Raw genomic sequence first — 25,054 nt, 5'->3', positions numbered from 1 at the left:
GCACGGTGTGCCTTGACCTTACAGCTCGCTGCTCGGTGCATGCAAGGCTTCACCAGTGACCTCCGTGGCATCAAGGCGCTCTGCGTGCAGTCGGGCACTGTGAGGGTGGAAATTTTTACGCTTTAAGGTTTTGGATGCTCTTTCATAGAATCCCAGACTGGTTTGGGTTGGAAGGGACCTCCCAGCCCATCCAGTCCCACCCCCTGCCATGGGCAGGGACACCCTCCACTAGCCCAGCTTGCCCAAAGCCCCATCCAACCTGGCCTTCAACACTGCCAGGGAGCCAGGGGCAGCCACAGCTTCTCGGGGCAACCTGTGCCAGGGCCTCAGCACCCTCACAGGGAAGGATTTCTGCCTCACATCCCATCTCCATCTCCCCTCCTGCAGTTTAAAACAGTTAACCCCTTGTCGTATCACTACGCTCCCTGATAAAGAGTCCCTCCCCAGCTTTCGTATCACTTCAATATGTTTTTTTTTTTTTTTTCCCCTGCTCAAACATGCTGGGAGATCGTCTTGTTCATTAGCACAGGGGTTGCATGCAGCTGCCTGCACCCTGCCTGTTTATTAGCGCCAGGGTTGCGTGCAGCTGCCTGCAACCGGCTGCAGGTTCCTGTCGTGCTCAGGAGCCCACAAATCCCAGCTGCTCGTTTAAACGCTCTCCGTGTGTTGCTGGAGCCCTCGGTCCGTCACGCCAAATTAATGGGCAACGCAGCTGACGGGAGCACACGATGCCGCACGGGGAGGCGACGTAGATCTCATCCAGCCCAGGGGGGTTAGCTGAAATCTCTCCTCGCTGCGTACGTTACGCTGGGCTAATCCTGCCCACGACAAATTGTTGGGCAATTAGCAAAGAGCATCCCGTCCGCGTATTTTTAATCCTGTGCATTGGATACCGCCGGCGAGCTGATGCTTTCTCAGCTCCGTGCCCAAGAAATTGCCCACGGGGCGGTGCGAGGGATGCTTCTATCCCATACGCATCAGCTAGACATGCTGCGCGTGGTGCAGGGGTTCAGAGGAGAGGAGAACAACCCTGCCTGATCCCGCGCCGTTCGCTTCTAACTCTTTGTTTTTAATATGTTTGCTGTCTTCCAGATCCGGAGTCAAACATTGTATGCAACTACACAAGTCTTACATCGGTGCTGTGGCCACTGTACTGCAGCACCTCGTCTGTTTGCAAGAACAAAAGAGAAAAAAAAAAAAAAAAAGTGCAAGGGTCACTTTATGCATTCTTTAGTGGTTTTTGTAAAAGCTGCTTTTTCTAATCTTCTGCCTCTTTTTTTTTCCCCCCCTCTCCCCCTTCCTCCTCCCCAACCCACATAAATTGTGTAACACACATACTGACACTGAGCAATAGTCAAGTTCTCTCTTTGGTCCTATCATTTGAAAGCTCAGAATATTCACTTTTCCAGCATTGCCCAGCTGAGTGGTGCAAAGATCCCCCACTTCTTGTTCGTTTGGGTTCTTTTTGTTATTTTTTCTGTTGTCGTTGTTGTTGACGAGAGCCTAGATTTACTTTGGCTAGTAAGAGTGGTTGATGTTCAGGGTACTATGTGAAAAGCACAGCGCTGGTAGGCAGGCTTATTCCGATTTGGTTTGGGTATTTTTAGTTGAATAATATAAATTATTTAATCTTCCATAACCTATGACAAGAAAAATTGGTGTCTTCCAGATAGCTGTCGTGATAGATTATAAACGCATTATCTGCAGTGAAATTCTGAACTCATCCCTTCTTTTGTAGGAGTAAGAGAACATAAATATAATTAGCAACGTAACACACTTGTCTTAGGAAGTAGGAGGACTGGTCACCACCGGGTCTTTGGTCTGCTTTTTCCAACTGGGCAAACGGATCTTGCGTGACGGGAAGAGAGCGGCGGAGACGCGTGCCCTGGTGGCGTCTTGCACCTCTTGGGAAAATGAGATGCTCCCCATCAGCCACGTCCTGGGGCTGTGCGAGGGAGAAGGCAGCTCCTTCCTTGCATGGCTACCGTTTGCAGGCAGAGATGTGTTGGGTGGCTGTTGAAGGAAGCAAGGAGATGTCCAAGGCTTGGTCTGAAGAGCTTTGCCAGGTCCAAGGAATGATCTGAAGAGCTTCTCCAGGTCCAAGGGTTGGTCTGAAGAGCTTCTCCAGAGTCTGGTGGTGTAGGGAAAGAGGGCAGTTGGTTGATGAAGAGTCTCCGAGGCAGGGCAAGGGGGAAGACTGGTGGCTTCACCTTGCACCTGCACCACTGGCGGGGTTCAGACCAAACCACGATGTCTCTGTAGTGATCGAGGTGGCCCCTGTTCTTTGGGTTACAGCTGGGCTTGGAGACTTTGAGGAGAAATGTTCATCCAGGCACAAATCCTGGAACCATAGGGAAAGGCCAGAGAAGGGGATGATGTCCAGCTGCTCTGCTTGGTGAGCAGGGAGAAACAGGGGGAAGAGGAAGCAATAGCAATAAACACGTCGTCTTCCTCGTGGAAGGCACCTGAGAAAAGGTGAGAGCAAGGAAGGTGATCCACAATTGACGTGGACCGGGCTGGGAGACAACGGGCACGCAGAGGCTGTGGGCATCGGGGTAGTTTCTGGGGGGTTTGGCTTACCCAAGGGCATGAGGACATGAAGCCAACTGTGGCTGGTGATATCCCACCCCGGGGCGTCGAAGTAGAGCAATAAGTTGTCTCGAGGGCAGCAGCGAGAGCGTTCATATATGCAGACAGCGCTTGTGGCCAGTTTGAGTTCTTTTTAAATCCTTATCCCTAAACCCAGCATAGAAACAAGGCTTTTCTTCTTTTTTTTTTTTCCTTTTCCTAAGACGAAAACATCGTTGGGTTTTGATTTTTCCCTCAAGCGTGCCAAAAGAGTTACATTCACCCGGCAGCTTGTTAGCAACTCTCACATCTCTTGGGCTCGAGGTTGTCACAACGAACCAAATCCAGAGCCTCTAAAGAGGTCGGGTTAGGAGATGTGGATGGGAATCCCTCCCGGCGCTGCCTGGGATGGGTTTCCAACCCACGGGTGGTGTTGAATCAGTGCCCAGATGTCTCAGTTCGCTGTTCTGCTTTGGTCATGCCTGGATCACGTCTCCAGATGGAGGTGAGGGCAGTGGAGACCAACGCTGGAGGGTCACCTTGACTGGGATGTGGTGGTGCAGAGGTCAGACTAGAGGGTCTTTCAGAAGAGCAAGGTGACCAGTTGTTGGCACCTTGGTGAGACCTCCTTGCTCTTGGTGGTATCTCCCAGCTTGGCTTCTGCTGCCGTTGGGAGGAGCTACTGGAGCTCCTTCCCATGGACATAGTCCAAATGGGGAGAAACAAGCTTAGGGACCCAAAAGGACTTTTCCTACCACTGATCGGTCCCAGGTGGTTTGTCAGGTTGTGCGCTGGTGCCAGCACTTCTGATGGAGGTCGTTTGGTTGGTTCTGTTGGTTTTAAAGGAAATCTAGCAAAGCTCTGGTTGACCTTCCCAACCTCAAGGGGAACAAAGTGGGTGAAGACTGAACACCAGCGTTGTGGAGTGGGGAAGGTGGAGTTCTCCCGCGTAGTACTTTAGGTTGCACTTTGGATTTGCGTAAAAGGAAAAGAGAAGAAAAAAAAAAAAAAGAGTAAATAATCAGAGGGGTGCCCATTCAGCTTGGCAAAGTCAAGGGTTAGCACCTAAAGAGCAACAGGACATTTGGAAATAACAATACTACGTCATCCTGCCGCTGTTTGTAGCACGCTAGTTAAACCTGGGCCAAAAAACCCCCCCTCAGTAGATCACAGGAATTGAAGACCTCGCAAATACCCTTTCTTGCTCTGCTGACTTCACGTTATGTATTAGGAGCTGCCTGTCAGCATTGAAACATAGAGGATAGAGTAAGCTCTAGCCAGCGTAAGAGCGCTACAACTTGCAGGGTCCAACGAGCTTCGTTATCACAGCCTGGGCTCTGCAGAGGAGGACCTTTCTCAGCAGGCCTCCACCAGCAGACACTGTCCTACCACTGGCCTAGGAACCCTTCACCCTTAACTGCTTTAGGAAAGACTGCTAAAATTTTGGCCCATGGCTAGGAAGGAGATGCTAGGCTTTCTCCTGAAAGGAAAGAAAACACTAAAGGTAGGGTAGAAAGCTCCAGGAGCTGAGCATGGAGGCTTTGATCAGTAGCAGATATGATGCTCCTCATCCTGGTGTGCCCAGGCAGAAATACTCATTAACTCAACCCAGGTGTAAAGAGGTGAAATATTTGCCGTCTGTTGGGCAAGAGGCTTCGGTGAGCAAATTTGGCAACCGGTGTTGGGTTTAGGCTTGGACCACTGCATGGCTCCAGGGCCACCACATAGGTCTGGGGCCACCACATGGCTCCAGGCTTGGGTAGCTCCTTCCCGAGGTGGATTCATGGGGCCGCAGTGGTGGGGAGATGCTCCCTGCCACCGCAGGGGGATGTGGGCCTTGATGCCCCCCAGGCTGATGCCAGCAGTGACCTGCAGCTCTGTCCCCTTCCCCGTGGAGGGACGTGGTTTTTCGGATAGACGAAAGGATGAGAGAAAAGCCTATGATCCCAAGTCCTTTCCTTGGCCAAGTCATGGCTTAAGTGAAGGTCCTGGGGAGGTTGCAGCCTGGTGGGGGACTCCCTTGTGGAGGGGACACTGACGGAGGCCACCAGCTTCCCAAATATTTCACCCCAGCAAAGCTTTGCTGGTGTTGGTTGAGGAAAAGGGTTTCCCACGGTGAAGGGTCACACCAGGCGTTCGCAGGGAAGAGCAGGAGGGGTTAAACCATCCTTAGCAGGGCCGGCAAAACGTCTCAGAGATTAAAATTCCAGCTAAAGAGGAAAGAAAATAACTCCAAACCGCTGGTAACGACCATTAACCCATCCCTGCTGGTGTCTTTGCTTGAAAACGTGAGCTGTAGCGTGAGATTTTGGGGGGGGGAGAGAAGGCTGTATGAATAGCGGTGGTGGCCCCCAACCCGAGCGAGCCCCTTGGAGCCCGTACCCGTCATGCCTCCAAGCAGCTGAACCCTCCGGGCGAGGATTTGCTCCTGTATTTTATGACGAATACCAACCCACGTTGAGCTTTTTGCAGTTTCCAGCTGTAATTACCACGCAGTGTTATTTAAGGGTTTGTTTTAACGATGGATGTTTCGGGGTATCGGGTTTTCCCCCAGCTGCCGGCATCTCCGGTCCTTCCCAGAGAGCTCCCCGCCCGCCCCCCCCCCCCCAACCTCCGTGCCATCTCCTCCCTCCCCTCCTGCATCCCGGCGGCGGATGCATCCCGGATTTGGGACGATGCGGTCCCTGGCCGGAGGGCGCGGAATGGGGTCTGGTTTTCCTAGAGGGAAGAAAACCCACATTTGGGGACTTCTTTTCAACAGGAAAACCCAACCATCTGACACTAGCAATAAAAGCCGTTGGATACCCATAAATTCAGGTTTCGGGGTGGGTTTTGTTGTTGGTTTGGGTTTTTTTTTTTTTAATTGTCAATGTTTTCAGGCCCTCCAAGCATCTATCATCCCCGAAACACAACGACCCTCTGCCCACCTTCCCTTTGCTTTGCCGCAAGCGCCGGCTCGTCGGCAGGATCAGGCTCCGAATATTTTCTGTGCCGTGTGTTAGCATTCCCAGAGGGAAAAAAAAAAAGGAAACTAAAGTCCGTTAAGGAGCTTGGGAGGGAGGAGAGCTCGAAAAAGGCATTTTTTTGGTGTGCCGCGTGGTGGCACTTACAGATTCACCGGTAATCAGGTAAAATAACCTGTTACGGGGCCGTTCGCAAAGCAGGAAGAGCAAATATATGGGGTTTAACGGCAGCAGTTTCTGGTTGGAAACGCTCAGTTGTGCCGTTTGTAGGAAAAGAACCCTGACGCGAGGCGGCCACCCGCAGCGCCGTCGCGTCTTCCTGCAAGGGATGGAGCGGAGGGGAGCTGGGGTTTTCCCGGGGTGAAGGGGGTTCAGGATCAGGGTGCTGGATGGGGAGCGATTCGCAGGGTCGGCAGCCGCCGGGAAGCGCAGCAAGGAAGGGAAAAATGAGATAGTGGGGTGCAGGATTGGACCCAAACCCTCCCGTCCCCGTAGCATGGAGCAAACCCGCGCCGGGCTCCTACCCCTCTTTCTATGTAATTAATTTTTTTAATTGATTTTTGACCGCCGGACCAGCTCGTTTTTAAATATTATTGGACCTCTTAAGCAAAAATAAATATTAAAAAGCCAAAAAAAAAAAAAAAGAAAAGAAAAAAAAAAAAGATTAAAAACCAAGAGTAACCATGTCTTCCAAGTCTACGTCTCAAAGGTGTGTAGGGAACATGGCCTTGAACTGACGCCCCGGAAAGCCCCGCAGCCTCGGTTTGTCCATCTTAAGTGTAAATTTGGGTTTTGGTTTTTTTTTTTCCCCCATTTGTTTTCTGTTCTGGTTTTGGTTCTGAAGATCAGGTCGTGATCTCCCTGACAGATTTCAGCCAAGAGTTTGTAACTGTACGATATTTACTGTAAGATGTAGAACATTCGATAACTATTAAAATGTTTCCAAAAAAAAAATAAATAAAAGAGCCCGAGAGGGTTTGGTGGTTGGTTTTTCAGCGCGGTGATGTGGTGGAGAAGTGAACGGGACCAGCTATAAACCCATTTCTAGGTCGGTGGTAGAGCTTGAGGGTCTCCAACCCAACCTTGGGTGGGTTGTCCCGCTGACCCTGACATGGCCAAGCTAACGTGGTCCTATAGAAACAGCACCTATGGAAGGCGGAGTGTGTGAGCTTTATGGTGAGCAGAGCATCACCACCACGTTCTCCTGGGCTGACCGAGACCTTGGATAGAGGAGGAGCTGTGGATGCAGGAGACCAGCCTTGGCCAGAGCAACCCATGCCCCACTTGGCTTGTTGGTAAGGTAGGAGTTGTCCCGTGATCCAGGGACCATCGTAGCCTGCGATGTTGAGCGCTGGCACCTGGTGGTGGAGGAACATCAAGAGCTCATGACATTCCTGGAGAGGCTTCAGTTCAACGGACCCAGAAGGTGACCATCGAATGGCATCCTGGCCATGCAACGTTCTCCATTGCGTGGTGCCTCCGACGGAGCTGTGCTCTGGCATTGCGGCTCCCGGAGATGATCTCCATCGGGCCGCCACATTGCGGCTGCCACCACCAGCGTCACGGCTCCTGAAGATGCTCTCCATCAGGCCACCACCAGACCTCAGGGACAGGGAATCCTTCTCACCAGCTGGGCAAGACGCTGGATTTGCCGTGCTGCCGGTGGACACCTTGGTGGCAGGAGCAGGGGCCAAGCTGCCACCTCCGGTGCTTCATGGCACCAAGTGGGACTGGCTTTCACGTGGTCCCCAGCATCCGCCGTCCCCTCCATGGGGCCTTTGGGGGTGTCACCGTCCCCCCAAGGCAGCCCCCAGGCCAGGTGCCAGCTGTGGAGGACAAGGGATGGACCACGTCTCTGGGTGAGGCTGGATCGGGCCCTTTGCACCACCCAAGGTGGCAGAAGCCACACAGCGTCGCTCCCCGGGCCAACGTCCGTGGTGGCTGTCACCACCCAGGGACATCCCACGTTGGAGGGGACACCTCCTCCTGCTGAGGGCGGCCACCCAGGTTGCTCCCACAGCCCCAGGCGTCCCCACCCACAGCAGCTGGTCCAGCCCCCCCATAAGGATGCTGAGACACCGCAGGATTTGGCCGTGAGCTCAGCAGGGTCAAGGTGTCCCCAAATGGCTGGGGACAGCCCAGGGTGATGGGAGATGGTGGGGACACAATGGCCAGGATGGCCCCGGCGAGCCCCAACCGTCGCTGTCATAAGCTGGGCGGGCTCAGCCAGGCAGCGGTGAAGGCAGGGCAGGCAGCAGTGAAGGCAGGGCAGGCAGCAGTGAAGGCAGGGCAGGCAGAGGTGAAGGCAGGGCAGGCAGCTGCCGGGGCTGCGGCACGGGGTCACCTCGCGCCCCCATGGGCTGCCATCGGCCTCGGCAGGGTGGGCACCCATGGGTGCTGCACCCAGCTCTAGGGGGTGTAAACAGGGCTGTGGAGGGGTGCCCGGGGAGGGGGGGTGCGCGTGCGTGTGCGCACACTTACAGAGCTCCGGGTGCACGTGTGGGTGCGTTTGCACGTGGGGGTGACTGTATACGTGTGTGCACATGCGCGCAGAGGTGGGCGTTTCTGCACGTGTTCATCGGTGCAAGTGTGCGTGCGCGGTGTGAACGGGTGCGTGTGTGCATGTGTACGCACACTTACAGAGCGCCATATGCAAGTGTGCATGTTTGCACGTGTGACTGCGTACACCTGTGCATGCATATACATACGTGCACGTGCATATATATGTGTGCGAGACGAGTTTGCACGTGCCCGCGTTCATCTATGTGTGTGTGTGCACATCTGTACACGTTTATAGAGCTCTGTATGCAAATGTGTGTCTGCATGCAAGTGGGACTGCACGTGTGTGCGCGTGTACATACGTGCATGTGCGCGTGTATGCATTCAGAAGTTGGTTTGCACGTGCATTTACGCCTGTGTTCATCCGTGCGTATGTGCGCGTGCAGCAGGGTGTGCACCTGTACGTGTGTGGACACTTAACGAGCTCCATATGCAAGTGTGGGTACGTTTGCGTGTGTGTGGCTGTCTGCGTGTCTTTGCGTGTACATGTGTGCATGGGCACACGTGTGTTTGCAGAAGTGGGCTTGCGTGTGTATTTATGCCTGGTTAGCCGTGTGTGTGTTTGCCCCTCTGTGTGTGTGCACACGTCTGTACACTTAGGGAACTCCATGTGCAAGTGTGTGCATGCGTGCGTGTACGACTGCATGTACACAGATGCGTGTGCACACACACGTCCCCCCTACGTGTGTAGGGGTGTGTGAACGGGTGTCACACGTACGTGTATAGAGCTCCATATGGAGTCACACAATCAGTTCGGTTGGAAGAATGGTTTGAGATCAAACACGCAAGTGTGCGCCTGCATATGTGTGTGTGCACGTGTAGATACGTGTATGTAAGTGTGCAGAGGTCGGTTTACGTGTGGATGTATTTGTCCATGCAGATGTGCGTGTGAACACGTGTGTGCATGTATGTCTGTGTGTGCACAGTTCCATGTGCATGTCCACATGCAGGTGTAACTGCACGTGTGTGTGCATGTACGTATGTGCACGTTTGTGCACGTACGCAGGTCTCATCCGTGCACGTGTGCCCATCTGTGCGTGCCCATCTACGTGTGTGTGCGTGCAGACGTACGTGCATACACGTTTGCATTTCCATGCATAGGCGCTCGTGGCTGCCAGCACCACCACGTGCAGCGGCGCCTGTGGCGGGGGGCGTGTGCTTGTGCGAGGGCACGTGCGCCCGTGCAGCTGCCCGTGAGTCACGCAGCAGCCCGCCGGCCGTGTCACCCTGGGCCAGGCTCTGCCACCAGCCCGCGGCACCCTGCGGCGTGTGACACCCCTCCCCCCCGCCTCCACGGCCCCTCTCTGTGTCCCGGTTGACGTGTGGCCGTAGGGGGGTGTAGGGGTGCACGCACACGTGTGCGTGCATTGCCTTACTGTCCCTGTGTAAGTGTGTGCAGACGGGGTGTACGGGCATTTGCACACGCGCTTTTAGCGTCCTACGGGGCCGCGTAGAGGTGGAGCTGCACGTGGGCGTGCAGACACGGAGGGCACAGGGCTGGCTGCTGCGCAACACCCTGGGGACCACCAGCACCGTGCCTCCGCAGCACCCACCCCTGCGCCCCCATCAGCACCCACCCCGCAACCCCCTATAGCACCTGAGATGAGGGGGGGTGGGGTGGGAAGAAAGTGGGGGGACAATCGCCAAACCCCTTCAGGCTCAATTTTTGGAATATTTTTTGAAGCCTCCCAGCTGCTGGAAGAGGCTTGGGGGTGAGGGGCTGCGCCATCCTCACAAATCACCAGGTGCCCTCATTAGGCTTCAGAGTTAACATTCTATCCTCCACCCTCCCAAAGCCCTGTTTTGCCCCAGGAAGGACCCCCAGGGGTTCCCCCCCCACCCTCCCTCCGCACCCCCTCACCTTGGGGGGGCTGTCGATGTTTTTCAACCACGGGGGCTGCATCCCGCTGCCAGCGGGGATGGCACCACGGGGGGGTTCACCCCCCACCTCGCTCCTCATCTCGGGGATCCGGGACACCCGAAACCTGTTGGGGGGCATCACATCAGCCTGTCCCCGCCCTGGAGGGGGGAGACACGCCGGGAGGGGGTGTTGGGGGAGGGGGGGTGCGGGGGGGTGTCCCCACTTACCTGCCGACAGAGAGGATGGTGACCTCACTGGGACGAACCCCGGGCTTGGGGACCTTGGTGGCACTGAGCGGTGGCAGCACCTCAGGCCACTTCTTCTGGCTGCAGCGGGCGCACGGGGCCGGACCCTGCACCGTGTGGAGGTGTTGCTGGTGTCGGCAGGTGGGGGGAAACTGAGGCAGGAGGTGCAGTCTGGGAAGTGGGGGGAGATGCCATCAGCACGGGGTTGGTCCCACCATGGGGGGGCCCCTCAGTGCAGCCTTGAGGTGGCGGGGGGGGTGTGTCTTATTTGGGGGTGGCTTACTTATTTGGGCCCGGTGGTGGCATTGGCTGTTGGCCATGATGCTCCTTCAGCAGCTCCTCCAGCGCCGCGGCGTTTTCTATGGGTGGGAGGACACCGGGGGGTGGGGTGTCACGGGGGGTCCGGCCCATGTCATCCCCCCACGGACCCCCCCTGACCTTTCTTCTCGGTGATCAACCGCACCAGCACCCCAATGGTGTCCTCATTGGCGTCCTCCAGCTGGTAGATGGAGCTGGGACCTGGAAGCAGAAGTTGGGAGGACTCAGTGATGGGGGATAACCCCGTCCCCCCCACCCAGGATGCCCTGGAACAATGAGGACCAGAAGCCACGGGGATGGGCTGAGGCGAGATGGATGTGGGATCACCAAAAAGCACCCGCGGCGCGACGGGGGCTCACCGGCGCTGCCGGGCTGGGGGTCCTTGCTGGTGGTGCAGTGGTAACCCTTCTTCTTCAGCAGGTTGCAGACCAGGATGCCCAACAACCCCATGGCGCAGAAGACCGGGACGATGGTCAGCACGGCCGCCTGCGCCGCTGCCGCCTCCTCCTCTTCCTCACCCATCAGGGTCACTCGCGTCCCGTTGGTCCCCGCCAACCGGCCCGGTGTTTTGGGGCTACGGGCTCGCCGCCGACCTGGGGGGGAGGCACCAGATCAGCCCCGGAGAGGAGTTTTGGTGGGATTCGATCCCGTTTGCCCAGGAGCCCCGCTGCACGGCTGGGCCCCAGGGAAGCAGAAGCCACTCGTGTCACGAGTGGGAATGTTCTCAGCTGCCACATCCTGGCAGGACGTCACCCTCCTGTCTCAAGGGGGACCGCATCCTGCGACGTCCCTGGAGCAAATGCCGGCACGACGGGCACCCACCTGGGCACCCCGGGGTGCTGCGGGGAGCGGCGGTGCAGGGCAGGCACCGGCCCCGGGGCTCCCTCTCCCCTTCAGGGCTGTAAAACCTGCGGGGTGGGAGGGGAGGGTCAGGATACGGCCCACGAGCGGCATTGGGACTGGGGGTTCGCAGCATCCCCCCCGTCCCGCCCCGGGCTGGGCTCACCCCGGCAGGCAGGCTCCGCAGCGGCTGTTGGTCGCTGCCGTCCCCGGTGCCACCAGGATCCTGTTCCTGGCGTGGCAGCGGGTGTGAGCGGAGCAGGATACGTCCCCCGGTGAGAAGGTGCCGGGGGGACAAGCTCGGCACGTCCCCGCCGGATCCTGTGCCGAGCCGCATGCCTGCGTGGAGGGAAAGGGAGGTGAGCGATGGCGGGATCCCGCTCCTTCCCCCCCCCCGGCGGGGACGTGCCGCGGGCGCGCACGGCTCACCCCAGTGGGCTCCTCTCCGGGTGGGCACCCCGGTGCCCCATGCTCCCGGGGACGGCAGCTCCCGGCTCCCGCGTCGGGTCCGCTCAGCACCTGCAAAGGAGCAAAGAGCGGTGCTCAGCGCTGGCTGCTGCGGCTCCCGTGCCAGCGGCAACGTGGCTCCAGTGCGGGTGACGCGGCAGAGGTGAACCCATCGCGAGCGCCGCGATGGGTGCCAGCCCGGTACACGTACCGCGGTGGATGCAAACCCATCGCCAGCAACGTGATGGATGCGAACTCATTGCGGGCACGGTGGTGGATGCCAACACGTCGCAAGTGATGCGATGGGTGCAGTCCTATTGCGTGCGCTCCGGTCAGTGGAAACCCGTCACCAGTGACACGATGGATGCAAACCCATCGCGTGCACCGCGGCGGATGCAATCCCATCGCCAGTGACACGATGGATGCAAACCCATTGCGTGCACCGTCGTGGGTGCAAAGCCGTCGCCAGCGACATGACGGATGCAAACTCATTGCACGCGCTGTGGCGGATGCCAACCTGTCACAAGCGATGCAACGGGTGCAATCCCGTTGCATGCACCACGGCGGATGCAAACCTGTCATCGCTGACGTGACGGGTGCAATCCCGTTGCATGCACCACGGCGGATGCAAACCCGTCCCAAGTGACACGATGGATGCAACCCCATCCCATGCGCCGCCACAGATACAAACCCATCACCAGTGACGTGATGGTGGCAAACTCACCACGGCTGATGCAAACCCATCGCGACCCTGGGGCCCATCCCAAGAGCATCTCCCAGACGTGGGACAAAACGGTGGCCCCAGGGGGAGCAGCGAGGCAGAAGCCACATTCCCCACCAGCCCCTGCCCTGGAAGAAGTTCTTCCCTGTGAGGGTGCTGAGGCCCTGGCCCAGGTTGCCCCCAGAAGCTGTGGCTGCCCCTGGCTCCCTGGCAGTGTTGAAGGCCAGGTTGGATGGGGCTTTGGGCAAGCTGGGCTAGTGGAGGGTGTCCCTGCCCATGGCAGGGGGGTGGACCTAGATGGGCTTTGAGGTCTCTTCCAACCCAAACCAGTCTGGGATTCTGTGAAGAAGCTTTGACAAAGGAGAGAAAAGGAGGAGGAAGAAATTGGAGGGGAAAACCCCCTCAAACTGAGCATCTCTCTGGGGCTGAGCAAGTCTCCAGGTGGGAAATGTTTTTGGGGTGCCCTATTGTGGCTCTGGGGTGGTGACGCTGGGATGGGTCAAGCATCAGAGGAGCCAAAAGCAGAGACGCAGAGGGATGGGATGGACGAGGCCGTACTCACCCCCAGGACGGTGACAAGCCACCAGCGCATCCCGCTCCTCTTCATCACCAGGGGAAACCTGCCTGAGGGGGAGCACCGGGGTCACCATCCAGGGAAAGTCCCAACGGAGAAGCAATTTGGGGGCCCCATCCCCCCCATCGGGATGCTGCAAGGCATCTGCCTCAACATCCCCGCAGCAGCCGTCCTCCGCCACCCCCCAAAAGTTTTATCAGAGCTTTTATGGGATGCCCGGCATCATCCCCTTCCCTCGCAAATCCTGACTCCATCCCGAATCAGAGAGGGACCAATCCTGCCACGGAGTCAGGACCAGCCGTGCAAGGAGCAGATGATACTAAACACCATTAAATAAAGGGGTTTTCCTGTTCCGGAGGAAATCCATAGGCATCTGCCACAAGGAAATGAAGTCACTAAAAAAAATAAATGTATTTAAATAAAAAAAAAAAAAAATCAAGTGAAACAATAGGCGTTTCCCACAGGTTCATCCCCCCTCTTCGGGCTCAGCAATTAATGGTTAAAATTAAAATAAATGCTGACAGCACAGGGGAAGGAAAAAAAAAAAAAAAAAAAAAAAAAAAGAGTAACCCAAACCCGGATCCAGCCTCCACCGCCCGCATGGAAATTCCCCCGGTCGTCACGGTCCTGTGAGAGCCACACAGGAGCTTCGTTACAGCTTTTGCCTGATGAGCTTTTCCTAATTAGTGACCTGCATCATCGGTCCTGGATGCAGCTGATTCCACGTGGGAGGGGGGACGCTGGGGGGCGAGCGGGATAGAGCTGGGTAACTACAGGGCGTGGGGTGGGACACGATGGCACAACCCAAACCGAGCATCCCCTGTGCTCCAGTTCCTCCCAGTAGCTCCCAGTTAGCTAGCACCCCGTCAGGGTCCCAGCGTGAAGCCAGCCAGCTCTTCTCCCCTTCTGGGGAGCTGCACCCCCAAACCGAGAGCCACTAAGCCCCATCTTAGCACCGTCTCTGCCAAGCTGAGACACCTCGATTTTTGGGGGGTGCCGAGCCAGCTGCCACCATCGCCCTGACCAGCCTGAGCCCCGCCACGTGCCGTCTCCCTGCTGAGCATCGCCCCAGGGCGATGGCATCCCACGGGGACACCCCAAATTCCCCCGGGACTTGGGATGTGCCACTCGATCGCGAAAGGAGGGTGAAACCGGTGCAAGCCCTCCACCCTATAAGCCAGCACTAATAAAACTCGAGTTTAAGCCCTAACGTGAAGCGCTTTAATCCTTTGGGGCAGTGGTATTTCAGTCTTTAACAGCAGCACCTTAGGGACACCCCGAAACGTTCGGGGTGCTGCTCTGCTGAGGAAGGAGCCGCGACGGCCTTGGAAGGGGACGGGCACGTCCCACCATGGCTGGGGGACCAGGAGCCACGGCCGAGCGATGCCGTGGCCGGCACAGCCCACGCATCCCGGGTTCCCGGAGCATCTCGGCTCACGACAAACAGGTTTAAACCCCACAAGGAACAGGGGTGGCCCCAAGTAAAGCAGATCTAAAGCCAAGCTTAACCCAAGGATTAAGGACATCCCTTAGGATGACCAAGCCCTGCCATGGGGATGTAGGAGGTACAAGGACCAGGGGGGTCCCAGCTCCTGGTTGTCACCGGAGCCTTGTCTAGTCACAGCCACCCCAGGACTCAGCACCCATTTCTGGGGGCAGCTCAGGGACACCCCAGGGACAGGGGTGCAGGAACAAACCCGCAGCCAGCGATGGAGGGATGCCCGGCTGCCCTGGCACGCTGGAGACAAACCCTGAAGCTCCCAGGGGAGACTAAACCCAACATAATTTGTCCCCCCCCCGCCCAAGAACCAGAAGTAACAAAAACCTAACCCCACCAGTGCCAGACCCGGCTGCTATTTTGGGGACACCCCAACCTCCACCAGCCCTGTACCCCGCTTGGCCGGTGCATCGATGCAAACACACCGGGGAAGGCGACTTGGTTTCGGTATCCCACCGGACGACACAAACCTTTTATTCCCGACCCCTCCTTAAGCCAGCCCGTAAGCCAAGGCTGCCCGCTGTGGGGAACAGGGTTTCGGCCGATGGCTCCTGCAGATAAACGAGGGGAAAAAAAATTAAAAATGGAGCAACTGTTCAGAAACACTTTGGGGAACAGCTCTGGAGGCAGCTTCAGCCAAGAGGGGGGTTGTCCAGCAGACGGAGCAAAGCTCAGCGTTATCGGAGCAAAGCTCAGCGTTATTGCATCCCCCCCCCCCCGGGTCCCACCAGAGCTGGGGGAACAACCGAACCGTCACAAAAATCTGATATTAAAGGCAAAGGAGCCCAGAGGCATCGCCGGCACGCAAAGCCCCAGCAGCAGCACGCTCCAGCCCGATTTGGGGGTGCAGCCCCCCATCCCAGCTGATGCAAGTATTTGGCTGGGAGCCCTGTGATTTTCCAGCTCTGGCAAATAAAACCCAACACAGCTCCTGTCTCTTTTTCCAGGCAGCTGCTGCTGAGTTTTTCTTAACCTACTTTCCCCCCCCCTTTTCTTTTAACCTACATTCGCTCTGCAGCAGCCAGAGCAGCACCCGAGCCTCCAACCACCGCACCCCACTTCAGGCAGCACCAAGGTGAAGCTCCCCCCACACCCTGCTTAGAGACAAGGTCAAGGCAATAACCCCCCCCAAAAAAACCCCTCTTTTTTTATTACAGAGGGTCGAGCCCCCCAAAACCCACCCCCCCCCCCCCCTTGCACATCCCTGCACCAACCCCATCACCCCCCCCCCGGGTGGGGGGAATAACCCTTTAAGGCGAATTAACCCGAGCTCGGAATAAGCCCGCCCCAAGCGGGGTGGGGGTGGGGGGGTGGCCCGGCCCGGGGTGCCCCTTACCTGCCCCCCCCCACCGCGGGACCAGCGGCCTCCCCGCGGGGCCGCCCCGCCGAGCGCCCCCGCTCCTTATGAATGAACCCGCCGGCGCGCTACTCCCCGACGCCCCGCCCCTTTCCTTGACGTCAACCCGCGGGGCTCCACCCCCTCCCCGTACTTGGCCCCGCCCCCCCGTGCGTCAGCGCCGCGCGCTCGGCTGCTCCCTCCTCCCCCCCCTTTTCCGCGGGCAGCGCCCCCTGCTGGACGCGACGGGAACTGCGGGAGGCTCCGGGGAGAGGGGGTGCGGGGGGGGAGGGGGATTTGGGGGTGCTGGGGTTTATGCCAACCGCGGAGGGGTTTTGGGGGGAAAACGGGACAAATCAGACGGCGGTGGGTATTTTCCTACCGAGCAGGAAATTTAAGAAAAAAAAAAAGGAATTTTTTGCCCCGTATGGGCTCGCGCGGGGGGGGGGGGGGGAGGCGCTGTGTGGGGGGCACCCATGGGTGCTGCACCCCGCTTTCCCACGTGCCCTATAGCTCACCCCATCTTGGCCTCGCCCCCCCCCCACCACCACCGGGGACAGCTGAGGCCAGCCCCCTGCTGCTCCCCCCGTACCCCCCCCCCCCGTACCCCCCCGGGGGCTGGCGGGGCGATGAGGTCCCCCCAGCGCGGTGCCCCCCGTTCCCGCTGTCTGTCTGTCCGTCCGTCCGTCATCCCCGGGGGGACACCCAGGGAGCGGGACACATCCCGCTGCTCCGTCACACCCTCCCCCAAACATCCCGCTCGGGGTTATCGGGGAGGGAACAACTGCACCCCAGGAGTGGAGCGGGTTTCTTCCTCCCACCGGGGTCTTCATCGCAGCCGGCGTCACTGGGTGACGTCTCCAGTGATGCCGATGGGTGGTGGGTCCCCCCCAGGCTGCTCCTGTCCTCACGCCGTCCCCGCCACCCGCCCCGAGGCGAAGGACAAGACCACGCTGGCTTCGTTCTTGACACGGGTGACCTTTAATGACAAAGAGCCCCCAAGTGACCGAAATTCCCCCCCCCCCTCTTCCCAAAATATCCTCATCCTCCCAGCTATGACATCCCTCCCCCCCCCCACCCCGCCCCGGGTGGACAGAGGGACATGGGACAGCAGCATCCCCGTGGGGACGGGGGACACCCCGCTTCATCCCCGCCACCGCGGTTGTCACCTCTCCCATGGGGACAACGGGGTGGCCAGGTCTGCGAGCACCGGCCTTGCCTGGACCCTGGGGTGCGAGCGGGAAAACGGGGGGGGGGGGGGGAAGGGCAAATTGGGAGAGTTTGGTCCAGGAAAGCCTCATTTTTAGGGTCCCGACCCCCATCACCCCCGTTTCGGGGTGGGGGGACATCCCTGGTGTCTGGCAGGGAAATGCGAAGATGGTTGCTCTCATCCAGAAGATGCTTCCAACGTCGGTGGTGTCTTCATCCCACTCCCCAGGCTGTGAAATCCCATGGGAATCACAGAGATTGGGGAGGGGCGGCAGGGGGGGATCCCCCAATTTTCCCCACCTCCCCTCCATCGGCTCCCCCCCCCCCCCCCTCCACCAGCATCCCTGCGGGGTCCAGCTCCATCAGCGGGGTCCGGCTCTGCCTCGGGGCGATGACCCGGGCGGGTTTTAATCCCACAACTCTGGAGCGGAGGGACCGGCAGCGACGTGATGATGCGCCTGACCCCCCCCCCCCTCCGCCCCCCCAAAATAAATAAGGATGTTTATATATATAATATATATATATTTAAAACAAACGGACAAACAAACAGAGCTATCTGGGTGCTGGCGATGGAGCGAGCGGGTTAGCAGGAGGCCCGGGGCGGGGGGGACACCGCGGGCGTATCGTCCCTGGGGTGGTCCCGCGGTGTGGCTGGGGGTCCCGGGGAAAAGGGGGGGGGGGGTGACAGCGCTGTGACCCCCCCCCCCCCCGCCCCGCCGCAGGCACACACAAAACCGGAGAGCAAGGCAGGTTCCTGGCTGTACGGCATCCTCCGGCCGCTCCCCAGGGATGCTTCTTAACGCCTTCCTCCTTCGTTAGCGCCTTCCCAAGCGAACGCATCCCCCCCCCCATCTTCTCCACGCCTCAAAAGCGGTGTGTTGTCCCCCCCACCCCCCAGTCCAGTGCGGGGGTCAGGGGGACGGTGGGGGGACCGGGGCTCATCCCCCCCCCCCCAAACCCCAAGCACACAGAGAGCAGCCGGGTTGGAGATGAGAGGCGCTGGGGCGGGGGGTGATGGGGAGGGGGGGTCAGGACACCCCCCTACCACATATAGGGGGGCCAGCACCCCCCCCCTTCCTCGCCGGGATAGCCCCGGGGGGGGGCCCGCAGCCGTTCACGCTCTCCAGAGGAGGAGGTGGTTGGTGCTGTCGTCCCGGCCCACCGTCTCGCTGCTGCTGGTCAGGCGGAAATCCTCGTAGCCATCCCCCCCGCTGATCACCAGCATCTTGGGTTTGGAGAGGGCGAGGGCCGGGGCGCGGGGGCGCGATGGGTCTCGTTTCTCCGCCTCATTCGGCTTCTCGGCCCCTGCCAAGCGCAGAACCCCAACGTGCTGTCAAATGGCCCCCCGCAGCTCCCCCGTTCCCCAGCAGCGTCCCAGCACCATCCCAGCATCCTCCCACCAGCATCCTCCCACCAGCATCTTCCCAACGTCACCGCCACTTTCCCAGGCGCCACATCCTGGCCCCAAACCCCCTCCTCCCATCCTTACGTAGCCCCTCCCACCCAGATTAGCCCCCCCCAGATTAGCCCCTCCCACCCAGATTAGCCCCTCCCACCCGAGTTATCACCTCCCCCCCCCACATCGCCGCCTTCTCCCCATCCCTCCCCAACCTCAGAGCTGGGCTGGGTGACACTCAGCACATGGCTTTCCAGTGGCTTTTCCCCATGGGAATTAGGGTCCCCTGGAGAAACTGGGGGTCACTCAAGCCCTAAGGGGGTGGTTTAACACCCAATTTTCACACACCCCCCCCCCCAAAATTTTCCCCCTGGATTTTAACAAGGCAAGGATGGAGCGGGGATTCTGCGACCACGTTTCAAGGCTACTCCAAGCTGTCCACCGGCGGGATGGCATTCCTGACCCTGTCCGAAACACCCACTCCCCCCTGGAGCGGGTCAGGATCGGGCCCCCCCCAATCATCCCACCTACCCGTCTCCCTCGGCAATGGGAAGAGGACGTCGAAGCCGTCGGGCAGCTCGATGGCGGTGAGGAAGCGGACGTGGCCGGTGTGACCCTGGGAGAGCCCCACCAACGCCGGGGCCGCCTTGGCCGAGACGGCGAGGGTCAGCACCACGCCGGCGCTGGTCCCGATCCACAGCAAATCCTTGCACGCCAGGAGAGCCGTGATCCGCAGGCAGGCCGCCTTGTGCTGCCGGATGATGGCATCCGAGCCTGTCGAGCATCCCGGCCGTCAGTATCCCTGCCTGGCGCGGGGCTGTGAACCCTGCTGATGCCACCGGTCTCCGTTCCAAGGGGTATTTGGGGGACGTGGGATGTGGGGAAGGGACCCCACCACCCACCCTGGCTGGTATAAAGCACCCCGGGGTGCTGCCAGATCGGGCTGCCCGAATTCCACGTGGGATTACGCAGATGCCCGGGAGATGCCCTATTCCCACGTGGGGATGATGCAGCCATCCAGGGCTGCCCTATTTCTGCTTGGGATTATGAAGCCGTCCAGGGGATGCCTTGTTACCCCGTGGGATTACGCGGTTGCCCAGGGGTTGTCCTTTTTCCGCGTGGGATTACGCAGCTACCCAGGAGCTGCCCTATTCCTGCGTGGGATTATGCAGATATCCAGGGGTGCCCTATTCCTGCGTGGGATTATGAAGCCATCCAGGGGTGCCCTATTCCCACGTGGGATTACGAAGCCATCCAGGGGTGCCCTATTCCCGCGTGGGATTATGCACTTGCCCAGGGATTCTGAAGCCATCCAGGGGATGCCCTATCGCCCTGTGGGATTATGCTGATGCTCAGGTGCTGCCGAAGCTCTGCGTGGGATTATGCAGCCACCCGGGGGCTGCCCTGTTTCCGCATGGGATTATCCAGCTGCCCAGGGGCTGTCCTGCTTCCCCGTGGGATTACGCAACTGCGTAACACCGAGGACGAACCCCATGAGCGTTTTTGGGGTCTCCTTCCCCAAAACTGGTCGGGATGCAGGAGATATTCAATTTCCCAGCACTGGATGCTGCAGGGCATCGCATTTTGAAGGCAGATGATGGACACGGGTACCCACTAGAGACAGCAACGGGCACCCACTGGAGACCTCCCACCAGTGGGACTTACCGGCGAGCATCTTGTGTACCGGGGGGGTGATATCCGCTTCGGCCAACTGCTCATAGCTGGTGGCGTGGTAAAGCCGGACCTGGGCGCTGCTCTGCAGCGCGACCCACACGCCGGTCCCTGCGCTCACCATGCAGGTGACGCTGCGCCCACCGTCCTGTCCCACCTGGAGCGTGTGCTGTGGGTGACAGAGCCACAGCGATGCCGCTGATGATGCCACCGATGCCCATCACCGTCCCCCGGACCTCCCGCCATTGCCCGTGGTACCTCTTGCGCCAACGTGGCGGTGTTGAGGACGATGACCCGGTTTTGGCAGCCGCACCAGAGCTTCCCCGCCACCGCCACCATCTTGGTGATGGGGCTTCCCGGTGAGCCCAGGGACAGGGACTTGGAGTTTTGGGGGTCCCAGAAGCGGCCTGTGAGGGTGGTGGGAACGGGGTGGGTAGTTAAAGCATCTCCAAACAACCCCATCTTGACCCAGCTGATGGGATGCAGTGGCTGCAGATGCCCGTCCCCAGGTCCCCCTTTAGAGCTGATGTCCCCAAGGGATGCCAGCGGTAGGCAGGGACCAGGAAGAGGAGGCACACCTCCACCTGGCTCCGATTCTGGGGTCTTCAGCATCTCTTGAGGACACTCCAACCATCCCTCCCTGGGGGGGCTGCCCAAGCACCCACCTGAGAGCCACTGCTTTGGGGCTGCGTTTAACCCCTGCAGCACCCTTTGATGGTCCCAATCCAGCCTCACCTGCCTCCCGCTGGTACGCAATGAGCTCCCCATTGGCCAATGACACGAAAACCTGGTTATCGAGGTACCTGTGGGGAGAAAAACCCTTGGACAACCAGTCGCAGAGCCCCACTCAGCCACCCCAAACCACCCCACTGTGGACAACCCAGAGCCGAAAATCTTCTTCCCCACTTACAAGATGCACATGACGGCTGCGGCATGTTGCATCTTCATGCTGTTCTTCCTGTTACGGATGTTGTCCGAGGACTGGTACACGTGGATGCTGCAGGAGAAGAGCAAAGCTTGAGGCTCACATGGGATTGGAGTCCACCCCACGTGTGTGTCCCCCCTTGCTGGGGACGTACCAGCCATCCTCAGTGCCCAACCACATGGAGCTCTGATGGGCTTCAGGGTCAAGGCTGAGGAGGTCCTCGAGGCTGCCCCGGGTGAAGGAGCCACGGCTGGAGCGGCGCAGGGCTCGCCCGTCTGTGGGGCTCTCGCCATGCCGGTTTTGGCTGTAGGTGCCGGTGATGGGCATGAAGCTGGGTTCTTGCTCTTCCTCCGAGCTCGTTGTCTCTGCCGTTGCCTCCTTGCAGCTTGGGATCTCTTCATCTGCAGAGGAGGAAGGAATGGGTCAGACCAGGACCACCTGACACCCACCAAAGTGATGGAGAAGAGACCATGGGTCCTCTTGTGATGGCAAGCCCAGGGGAGGATGTAGGGATGCTGAGCCCCAAACCCACCAGGTTTTACCCAAAGCCACCAACCCCATCCCAGCACCATGGGGCTGGGCTGATGTCCCACATATCTCTTTTCCTGGGATTTCCTTGGCTCAAAAGCCTCCAGCTGTGGAATTCCCTGAGGAACACAAGGATGGAGCTACCCATCATTTTAGTAGGGCCTGTAGTGATAGGCCAAGGGGTAACGGTTTTAAACCAAAAGAGGGGACATTCAGACTAGATATAAGGAAGAAAATTTTTATGATGAGGATGGTGAGGCACTGGCACAGGTTCCCCAGAGAGGAGGTAGATGCCCCATCCCTGGAAACATTCAAGGTCAGGTTGGTCGGGGCTCTGAGCAACCTGATCTACCTGAAGATGTCCCTGCCCATGGCAGAGGGGGTGGACTAGGTGACCTTTAAAGGTCCCTTCCAATCCAAATCATTCTATAATTTTGGGGCGAAGAAGTGATTTTTTTTGCTAAGCAGGGACTCACTGCCGAAGCTGGAGGAGATGGTGGAGTGGCTGGCTTGGCTCTGCAGCGTCCCCGAGGGACTGGGCGAGGACTCGTCATCCGTGTCATCGCTATCGAAGGGCACCAGCTCCCTGTTCCCACCGTCGACCGGCTCCGAGAGCTCCAGCGATGAACCCGAGATGGAGATGTGCAGGCACGGCTGTGGCCCCGCATCCTCCGGCTGCGCCGGCATCGGCTCCGAGGAGGGACTGCCCACCGGCTCGGCACGCTCCCTGCCGCGACGAGGGAAGGGGGGAAAGAAGCAGCTCCAGCATTGCCCTGTGCCCGCCGGCTCCGCGGTGCCGGTGGGAATGTCCTACCTATACGCCCGCTTGAGACCAGGCACGGAGGCGATGCAGAGGATCCTGGCGGAGCAAACGGCGATGCACGCCTCCACCGTGGGCTCCTTACGGATGCTGAGCAAACAAACCTGCCCCACGTAACCGTCGCTGTTGCAAACCCAAACTTCGTGGGAGCTTTCCGGGCTGCCGTGGCTTGGAGAAGCACAAGAAAACTGCAAGGGAGCAAAAGATGGGATGGGTTGGGTCATTCGGGAATGGTGCAGGAGCTCTCGGCATCTGGCAGTGAGCCCACTGGGATGGAGAGGACCGTGGGTCCCATGGGATGCTTGAACCCAGCCACCGAGTACCTGCATCCCGCTCCGCGTCTTCATGATGGGAATGGCCTTGAGGAACTCCGGGTCCAGACAGTTTTTGCTGGAAGCTGAGAAAATCAAATTGGAGGATGAAGAAGCGATGGAGGAAAGGGGTCTACTGAAGTGGGGGCATAATGCTGAGCCCACCACCGTGTCTGCCTCCCCGGTCCCTGGTGTTACCCAGCTTCTTCTTGGCATCCTCAAAGGCTTGCTCAAAGCCGAGCCGGGCATCGGGGTTGGGAAACTCAAAGATGAAGGACTCAGTGCCATCTGCTTTGGTGGTGCTGAGCTCCACCTTGTTGGGGGGAAAGGCCATGCTGAAGGACAGGGATTGCTTCTCCGCCAGCTCCCGGTGGATGGCGGCCATCAGGTCCTTGATCACGTCATCCAGGCTCTGGGGATGGGGACAACACCAGCTCTCAGGGATGGGCCACCACCAGCCCAGCAGCCTGATGATGCCCCTGTCCATCCCCTAGCATCCTTCAGAGGCTGCCCCAACCCCATTGTGGCTTTGGGGCTGCTGGCATCTGCGCCCTTAGAGGACACTCAAGGCCACCAGCCCTTCCACAGGCTCTCCTTCCCACCAAGGACATCCCAGTCGGTCCCCTGGGGAAGATGTCTGGCCGGGAGATAGCACCAGGGCCACCATGTGACACTGACCATGTGCATCTCCAAGCAGCCTTCAGAAGCTGCCCCAACCCTCCTCATGGCTTTAGGGCTGGTGGCATCCGGGTTCTTCGAGGACACTCATGGCCACCAGCCCTTCCACAGGTTCTCCCTCCCACTGAGGACATCCCGGGTGGTCCCACAGGGAATGTGGCCGGCTAGGGGCCAACACCAGGGCCATCATCTTCATACCTGGTGGGGAAAGCTGAGGGTCTCCGACAGCTTGCTGACTTGCCCCAGTGTGCTGAGGTCTTCATCCAGGCGGCAGATGCTTTTCTGGATGCTCTCCCTGTTGGTGGCTTGCGAGGCACCTGTGTGGGGACACGCGCATGGCATTAACCCCTTCCTCCCCGGCACCGCACAAGGGAACCTTCTCCCTACCAGCCAGGGGTGAGCGATGGGTTTTGGGGTGGGACGGGACACTCCAGCAGGCAGTGACAGACCTTTGACGATGTCCACGTCCTCCAGCGGCAGCTTCCAGAGCAGTTTGTACTTGCTGGCGGTGTCGATCACGCTGGCTGCTGTGTACCTGTGAGGTTGGGGTGGGGATGGCTGAGGTGCACCCATGTCCCCAGTACCCCAAAGACAGCCCAGCTGGTGGGGACAGCCCTACTGCCGTGGGTTAATCGTGGTGGGTGCCCCCCAGGTAGTACTCACAGGCTCATGGAGCTGCGGCGGAGGGAGCCTGACTTGCGCTTCAACGTCGTGCACACCAGCAGGTCCGTGAAGAGGAAGAAGGAACGGTCCTTCTTCCCACCCACCGCCTTCTGCAGAGTGGTGGGAGACACCAAGGGGTTAATGTCCACCTCGCCCCCGCTGCTGGCACTGGGAGCAGTCCCTGCCTCAGTTTCCCTGTGTGCTGCCTTGGCACAGGGATGCGGTGGGGTGGGATGGGTCCCATGCCACCGTCTGCAAGGGGAGCGGCCATGTCCTCATGATGGTAAAAGGGAACATGGGTGCAACGGCTGTGTGGGGAAAGCCCCAGGGTCCCACTCATGGAGAAGCACCAGGGCCATGGGAACACCAGGCATGGGCTTACCAGGAACCCCGTGGTCTCCACCTGCAGCCTACCTAACCACTCCTGGCCCAAGGCTGCTGCAGGTTCTTCCCATCTCCTTCCTGCTCCCAAACCCATTTTATCTTCCCACATGCACTTGGGGAATTTTATATTGTCCCCATCAATCTGTCATTGATCCATCTGTCCATCCTTCCATCCATCCATCTGTAGCCTCCTATGGGCATACAGGCATCCCATGACGTGCAATCATAGCCTCCCACTGCCCCATCTGGTGTCCAGTCCCATGGCCCTGATGGCGACATGGGATCACCCCGCTCTTACCACTTCCACGACCATCTCCTGGCGCAGGAACCTGCGGAGCGGGGCTTGGAGCTGTGGGGACAAGGAGGCTTGTGAGTGGGGAACCCCGGGAGGGGACCATCATGGGCTTCATCCCTGCCCCTACAGTTCCCCAGCTCAGAACTGGCACCCCAGCCCATTCCCAAACCCCCAGGAGACCACCAAGGCCAAGTGATGATGGGGAAAGCAGGACCCAGAGGAGAAAACAAGTGGCCCAGCCTGG

The 25,054-nt window shown here is 59.1% G+C and overlaps 3 protein-coding genes across 11 annotated transcripts in view; 1 reads left to right on the top strand and 2 right to left on the bottom strand.

The window, feature by feature from the left end:
- Positions 1-6,497, top strand: part of FAM168A (family with sequence similarity 168 member A) — a 218,205-nt gene extending 211,708 nt beyond the window's left edge. For all 7 annotated transcript variants that reach the window (XM_054829276.1, XM_054829249.1, XM_054829259.1 and 4 more), the window contains one exon: positions 1,093-6,497. The gene's annotated coding sequence lies outside the window, so the exon portion shown is untranslated. The remainder of the gene's footprint in view (positions 1-1,092) is intronic.
- RELT (RELT TNF receptor) lies at positions 6,414-16,012 on the bottom strand. Of its 3 annotated transcripts, none has more exons than XM_054829216.1 (12): positions 15,931-16,012; positions 15,065-15,145; positions 13,085-13,146; positions 11,784-11,873; positions 11,521-11,693; positions 11,337-11,422; positions 10,874-11,107; positions 10,635-10,715; positions 10,480-10,555; positions 10,179-10,367; positions 9,952-10,075; positions 6,414-7,357 (listed from the first exon to the last, which is right to left on the bottom strand). In XM_054829216.1, exons 3-12 carry the CDS (start codon positions 13,127-13,129, stop codon positions 7,319-7,321), a joined length of 1,137 nt encoding a protein of 378 aa, XP_054685191.1. In that variant the 5' UTR covers positions 13,130-13,146; positions 15,065-15,145; positions 15,931-16,012; the 3' UTR covers positions 6,414-7,318. The 3 variants fall into 3 exon arrangements, with proteins under 3 accessions (XP_054685191.1, XP_054685210.1, XP_054685200.1); XM_054829235.1 differs by having other exon boundaries at positions 15,065-15,149; positions 15,934-15,983; XM_054829225.1 differs by having other exon boundaries at positions 13,085-13,142; positions 15,931-15,972.
- Positions 16,013-17,646: 1,634 nt separating this feature from the next.
- Positions 17,647-25,054, bottom strand: part of ARHGEF17 (Rho guanine nucleotide exchange factor 17) — a 37,979-nt gene continuing 30,571 nt past the window's right edge. The window contains exons 7-21 of the mRNA XM_054809230.1: positions 24,814-24,864; positions 24,132-24,241; positions 23,918-24,003; positions 23,667-23,785; positions 22,989-23,202; positions 22,803-22,876; positions 22,474-22,667; positions 22,136-22,386; positions 21,286-21,532; positions 21,117-21,203; positions 20,942-21,009; positions 20,465-20,613; positions 20,201-20,375; positions 19,067-19,309; positions 17,647-18,444 (exon numbers count right to left, since the gene is read on the bottom strand). Coding sequence (XP_054665205.1) covers positions 18,254-18,444; positions 19,067-19,309; positions 20,201-20,375; positions 20,465-20,613; positions 20,942-21,009; positions 21,117-21,203; positions 21,286-21,532; positions 22,136-22,386; positions 22,474-22,667; positions 22,803-22,876; positions 22,989-23,202; positions 23,667-23,785; positions 23,918-24,003; positions 24,132-24,241; positions 24,814-24,864 — 2,259 coding nt within the window. The 3' untranslated portion in view covers positions 17,647-18,253. The remainder of the gene's footprint in view (positions 18,445-19,066; positions 19,310-20,200; positions 20,376-20,464; positions 20,614-20,941; positions 21,010-21,116; positions 21,204-21,285; positions 21,533-22,135; positions 22,387-22,473; positions 22,668-22,802; positions 22,877-22,988; positions 23,203-23,666; positions 23,786-23,917; positions 24,004-24,131; positions 24,242-24,813; positions 24,865-25,054) is intronic.

Source organism: Grus americana, chromosome 1, assembly GCF_028858705.1.
Source record: "Grus americana isolate bGruAme1 chromosome 1, bGruAme1.mat, whole genome shotgun sequence".
Classification (NCBI taxonomy): Eukaryota; Metazoa; Chordata; class Aves; order Gruiformes; family Gruidae; genus Grus; species Grus americana.
The sequence above is the reverse complement of the archived record's forward strand: the minus strand, read 5'-3'. Positions and strand labels throughout refer to the sequence as shown.